Source organism: Vipera berus (assembly GCF_964194415.1).
Source record: "Vipera berus genome assembly, chromosome: 1".
Taxonomy (NCBI): Eukaryota; Metazoa; Chordata; class Lepidosauria; order Squamata; family Viperidae; genus Vipera; species Vipera berus.
The window spans coordinates 11,156,634-11,162,972 of NC_138202.1; the positions used below are offsets into that span (position 1 = coordinate 11,156,634).

The 6,339-nt window shown below is 45.9% G+C and overlaps 1 protein-coding gene across 2 annotated transcripts in view; it reads left to right on the top strand.

Moving 5' to 3' along the window:
• The window catches only part of DDX49 (DEAD-box helicase 49), a 28,345-nt gene extending 24,674 nt beyond the window's left edge, over window positions 1–3,671 (top strand). For both annotated transcript variants that reach the window (XM_081332766.1, XM_081332767.1), the window contains exons 11-13: window positions 656–744; window positions 915–986; window positions 2,964–3,671. In XM_081332766.1, the coding sequence (XP_081188892.1) occupies window positions 656–744; window positions 915–986; window positions 2,964–3,134 (332 nt within the window). In that variant the 3' untranslated portion in view covers window positions 3,135–3,671. The remainder of the gene's footprint in view (window positions 1–655; window positions 745–914; window positions 987–2,963) is intronic.
• Window positions 3,672–6,339: the final 2,668 nt, after the last annotated feature.

Consider the following 6,339-nt stretch of genomic DNA (forward strand, 5'->3'; position numbering starts at 1 on the left):
GCGGCAAATACATTTAATAAACAAATAAATAAACGGAAGCCACCCTGCTGGCTAGGGAATTCTGGGAGTTGAAGTCCACAAGTCTTAAAGTGGCCAAGTTTGAGGACCCCTGATGTAGACCCTGAGACCTAAATCTTTCTCTCTCCTGGAGACAAGGCAATTGGGTTTTTTTTTCTACAGGCAGTCCTCGACTTACGGCCACAATAGAGCCCAACTTTTCTTTTGCTAAGTGAGACATGTTAAATGAGTTTTGCCCCATTTTACGACCTTTCTTGCCACAGTCGTTAAGTGAATCGCTGCAGTTGTCAAATTAGTAACACAGTTGTTCAGTGAATCTGACTTCCCTGTTGACGTTGTCAGAAGATCACAACGTGGGGTCACCTGACCCTGGAAACGCTGTCACCGTCATAAATACGAGTCATTTGCCAAGTGTCTGTATTTTGATCACGTAAGCACGGGGATGCTGCAGCGGTTGTGTCCTAAGGCACTTTTTCCAGTGCTGTTGCAACTTTCGAACGGTTGCTAAGTGAACTGTTACAACTCGAGGACTACCCGCCTAGCGTGAAATGGCTGAGATGCTCGTGTACAAGTGGGGAAAAGATAAAGGAGCTTTGCTTTTTTTGCTGTGTCAGCGTTGGGCTCCCCCTCTCTTTAGAAATGAAGCTTCAGGAGTTTTCCGTGGAGGAGCAAAACGTGCTGAAAATTCTCACCCAAGTGAACGTGGTCCGACGGGAATGTGAGATTGTAAGTGGAGGCAGGGGGAGGGAGGGAGGGGGCTGGTTCCTGGGCCCCAAATGGGCAAGTGACGATTTGGAGGCTCCGTTCAAGTCTGCTTCTTTAGCTGCTCCTCTGTAAGAACACGTCAATCAAATAACTCCACAATGCTGCATGTGGTGTGTTTTTTCCTAACTCAGAGGCTGGAGGCAACGGATTTTGACGAGAAGAAGGAAATAAATAAGCGGAAGCAGATGATCCTGGAAGGAAAGGTAAGGGAGAAGAAGCCGCTTTGTCAGGACCCACCCCAATCCACGTCTTAGGAAAAACAAAAACTCTTGGAGTCAGTTCTAGTCCAAAAGGAATTTTTACTAGGACATGCTTGGCTGTGGGAATACAAGACAGGACTTAGTATTGTTTTACAAATTGAAACTTTATAAAGGGATCCCGGTTCAACCCCCCCTTCCCTCAACCCCATTTGGTCAGCCCCCATCATTTTTACTTCGTGTCATCCCTTTCGTGGGAAAAAAGGAACTTCGAATCTTTATGGTTATTGCCTTCTTCCTCTACAGAATTAAACGAAGATACAGGCCAGATGCCTTCTTCTCTAACCCTCCCTTTTGTTCCCCCAGTTCAAAAGGTTCCCTTGGTCTTTGAAATAACCTAAGGCAGGCTGAATCCACATGCGCTCCTCCTTCCTCGGGAGATGGCAGAATCCAGGGGGGGGGATAATGTTTTAAACATACATTTATGAATGTATGAGTTGAGAGATGAGTTGCCAACCTAGTTGTATCAATTCAGATTGGGTTATGTAGGTTATGTAGAAAGTAAACACAGGGTCAGGCATAAAGGACTCAAATGCCTATACACCAATGCACAGAGTATGAACAATGAACAGGGTGAATTAGAAATTCAGGGACTTCCTGTTGATTTTCCCATAGACTTTGCTAGTGGGTAGCTGGTGGAGCAGTGGGCTAATGCCTCCTTAAGTAAGTAACACCAGCTGCCTGCAATTAGTGCAGGTTCGAGTCCCACCAGGCTCAAGGTTGACTCAGCCTTCCATCCTTCCGAGGTAGGTAAAATGAGGACCCAGATTGTTGGGGGCAATTAAGCTGACTTTGTAATAATGCCGCTTGGGGTGTGTGTGAAAGCCCTAATAAGCAGGCATATACATAGAATGAAGGCTACTGCTAAGCTTGTAAGCCGCCCTGAGTCTTCGGAGAAGGGCGGGATATAAATGGAATTAAAATAAAAATAAATAAATAAAAATGTGATATAAATGGATTCTGACATGCTTGCTGCCAGGGCAGGCAGGGGCTAAGCGGGATTCCCCCCAGTCCTGACCCTCCATCAGTGGAGGCTTGCAGATCAGGGGCAACCGACAGCGCACGCCACAAGGACAGTGAAAAGGGTAGGCCCCCTGGTATATAAACAGAGACCAACCCCTTCCCCCCCTCCCTTCTAGTGCTGATGGCGTTACTTAGTTGGGTAATGAAACATCTGCAAGGAAAAAAACCCCAAGCTCAAAGAGCACCAAGGACCCCACGCTTTTCCTTGTTTGACTGTGTTTTTTTCATCCTTAATTTGCTTTGACCCAAAGGAAAAATTTCTTGACAGTTAAGTACAATTAATCCATGGAACAACCTGCCTCCAGAAGTCGTGGATGATTGTTTTTAAGAAGAGACTGGACAGTCATTTGTCTGAAATGGTGTGAGGTTTCCTGCCTGAGCAGGGGATTGGACTAGATGACCTCCAAGGTCCCTTCCAACTCTTATTAATTATTATTAAAGCACAATTACCATAAAGGAAGCAGGCAAGCTTACTGGCCGCTGTGGTTTGCTACGGGTTTCCATCTCTGGTCTATCCAGATCCCTGGGCTAGCGCACGGCTGGGTTTTCTTCAGCATGCTAAACTTTGGCTTCCCGAATAAGAGTACTGGTTAGCCATTACCCAGGCTGACAGACCACAGTTTACAAAGCACAACGTTGGGTTCATACACGATACGTTAAACGTGGAGCCATCCAACGTTGTAATAGCGATCTCAGTCTTAAACGTAGTAGTGGCTGTGAAATCCATGCTTCCATGAAGTGATGGTTGAAGGGCAGACCGTTTTGGGGAGAAGAAAGGCAAATGCTTATGGTAAACAGCCACAATTGGAGGGCTTGAGAAGGGGGAACAGTTTGGGAGCCCTTGCAAACCAGGTCTGCTTCTGGGCACCTTGGAATCTCTCCTTTCCCTTCTCCTGGCAGGACCCTGATCTGGAGATGCAGCGTAAGGCCGAGCTGGCCAAGATCAAGAAGAAGAAGCTCGAGTTCCAGAGCCGAGTCCAGCAGACCATGCAGGAGAGACAGCAGAAGCAGCTCCAGCACCGGTTGAAAAAACGGGCGCGGAGGCAGAAGCAGGCAGGTCCGGCGAAATGAGGCAGCTCAACGTCCCGCCTTGGTGGCAAAGGACCCTTGCGGGGGATGGCCTGCAGCTGAGCTGCTACCTCTGTCCCGAAATCGCCTTGCGCAAAAGGGAGGACGCTTCTTGCAACTTGGGCCTTTGGGTGAACAGACCTGAAGCATCACAAGAAAAAGGCTTAGGGGGGAAAAAATATGACCAGCAAAGGCAGGTTTGAGAAGTTGCTTGGCTGTCCAGAGATCAAGGATTGCGTCTTCGGGGCTGTCTTCTTTTTTTACCAAAACCAAGGCTTTCAGTTGGGCTCGGGCCTTGGAGACAGCCTGTTTTCCCAAATCGTAAGGTCCTGTCTCGCAGCCAGCAGTTTTCAAGTCTCACCGGGCAATCTTACCAATGAGCAAAGTTTGGTGATTTGTGGGTGGATCCTTTTGATGGAAGCAGGCTCTGGGTTTTGGGGTTTTTTTTGGGTGGGGCGGGGGAGATGCCACCAGAATCTCATGACCGTGCCAGGCAGATGCTGGCTAGTAAACCAAGTGCTTTCAATAAATCACTATGATGAGGGGAAAAATCAGAGGCTTATATGTTTTGTTTTTTATGCAGGTGTAGCTACAGTCTTTGGGTATGACTAACTTTCTTACCAAATGATTTTAAACAATTTCCAAATAGCGTAATATAATTAGGAGCCTGTGGATAAAAGGCACTTCGTATTCTTATATCTACTTATGTTTTAGTGTCTTGCTCCCTTTTGGATGGATGCAAAAATAGGGGTAATTTACACGGTTTGTCAAATGCTATAAAAGTGATTTATGTCTGCACTGTTCATAGGGGGGAGGGCTCTGATTTTATTTATTATTAATTTATGTTCACTAACCAGAGCAATTCTAGGGAGCTTACAGCATAAAACAAAAATATAAGAACTGTTATAAGAATAATTTAAAAATTATAAGAATTACATACAGATTAGTATCCAAGTATCTGATCTTCCTGCACCAGTATGCTATGGCTGTGCAGGACATTTCACGTTTGGGGTATTTTGGATTCCAAATGCCTCATTTCGGTCATTTTGGAAAGATTTCAATCTGAAAGCCCTTTCAAAATGTTTCAAATAGCCTGTTTCAACCTCGGTATAGGGCAGAGGTTGAATTCCTGAGCCCTGGTATAGGAGTTGCGGAGATATTATGGACTTGTGCCTACTTACCATCGGCAGCTCGCTCAAGCATATAAGGAACGGTTGCTGGAATTGGGTATGTCTAGTTCAATGAAGAGAAGGACGAGGGGTGACATGATAGCAGTGTTCCAATATCTCAGGGGCTGCCCCAAAGAAGAGGGAGTCAAGCTATTCTCCAAAGCACCTGAAGGCAGGAGAAGAAGCAACCTAGAACTAAGGAGAAATTTCCTGACAGTTAAAACAATTAACCAGTGGAACAAGCTGCTGTGAATGCTCCAACACTGGAAGTTTTTAAGAAGAGATTGGACAGCCATTTGTCTGAAATGGTATAGGGTTTCCTGCCTGAGCAGGGGGTTGGACTAGATGACCTCCAAGGTCCCTTCCAACTTTATTTATTTGTTTATTTATTTATTTATGATTATTATTATTGTTATGTGCTACAATCTCTATACACGTGGAACTGGGAAAGGCTAAAGACGAAGAGATGGTGTGAACACGTAACGTTTGTATAAGTTCTCATATTCAGAATGCAGAACTAGGAATGTGGATGTTGGAAAATAAAAATTTCTGTGATCGGTACCCTGAAAACCCTGGTGCAGATGTGATTGATGAATCTTAGTGGCAACATTTCAGTGTCTCATGCCCAATGGGATTAGCCCATCCCACTTGCGCTGGCAGAAGAGGCATGTTGCAGACCCCGTTGGCCAAAGAATTTTGGCTGGTGGAGTCCAAGAGAAGACCCTTTTCTGCCGTGACTCCCACCCTCGGAACATCATGTTTCCCTCCCCCACCCCAATTGAAATCCACACCAGCCCTTTTGGCCTTCCAAAAGGTTTGAAGACCTGACTCTGTCAGCTGGCCTGGGGGAACGACATCTTGGAGGTGGTTAATGGATTAGAATCAGGAGTAGGCAACCTTGGCTCTTTTATGACTCGTGGACTTCAACTCCCAGAATTCCTGAGCCAGCATGGCTCAGCTTGGAAACTTCTCTTTCCCCTCAGCATGGCTGGCTCAGGAATTCTGGGAGTTGAAGTCCACGAGTCATAAAAGAGCCAAGGTTGCCTACACCCCTGGAATAGACAGATCATGCCTCATCCCCATGCTCACTTGGCTTCCTTCTCCCTATCTCGGTTAATTGCATTGTAACTGAATTTTAAATTTATGCTCTTCATTATTTTCAGTGTATTATGTGTTCTTTCACTGAACGACTAAGCCACCTAGAACTGCCTCAGTGAGATGGGCAGCAGAGAAGTTTTTTTTTTTAAAAAAATTATTAAATATTATAATAAATACATACTTCGTGTTTTTGTGGCTAGCTTGGAATCCCATCCAGCCTTGTGCTGAAAGGACCAACATCAGTGTTTCTCAACCTTGGCTAAGTAACAGGCATTTTTAGAGAGACGATTCTGAAGAGGGATGAATTGCTGTTAGACAGTTGTGCTAGTGTAGTCAGCGTGTAGCGGGTCGTAAGTCACGTGTTCACACCATCTCTCTGGCTTTAACCTTTCCCAGTTCCATGCGTGTAGAGATTGTAGCACTTGAGTGAGCTGCCGTTGGTAAGTAGGCACAAGTTCATAATATCTCTGCGGCTCAAGCCCAAAATCCAGAGTCCCATGCTTGATGGTTCATAGAACAGACCCCTGTTTGAAATAATTCCCCAGCCACGGGGAATTCTGGGAGTTGAAGTTCACACGTCTCAAAAGTGGGCAAGGTTGAGAAACCCTGACCTACGTGTTAAGTGGTGGGCTCTGGTGAGCAGGAATGAAGACACACAGCTGAGTACAGAGAAACCCATTCTTTTATTCAAGCTGGAACTGTACTGGGGGCTTGGGGTGCACCCCACCACAATATATAGCCAAACCCTCTGGTAGCAACCAATCAGATTGAAACCCATGCTTGCCGCCCAAGGTTGACCAATTGCAGGACTGGAGACGTCCTGTCTGGGTTGCTGGAGAGCTGTTAACTCTCCAGCAACGCACGTGGTGAGGTACCAGAAGCCCAGTACATAACACTACGTTCTTTTCTAATGGCTGGTCCTGCTCTTTTGCAGTTTGAGC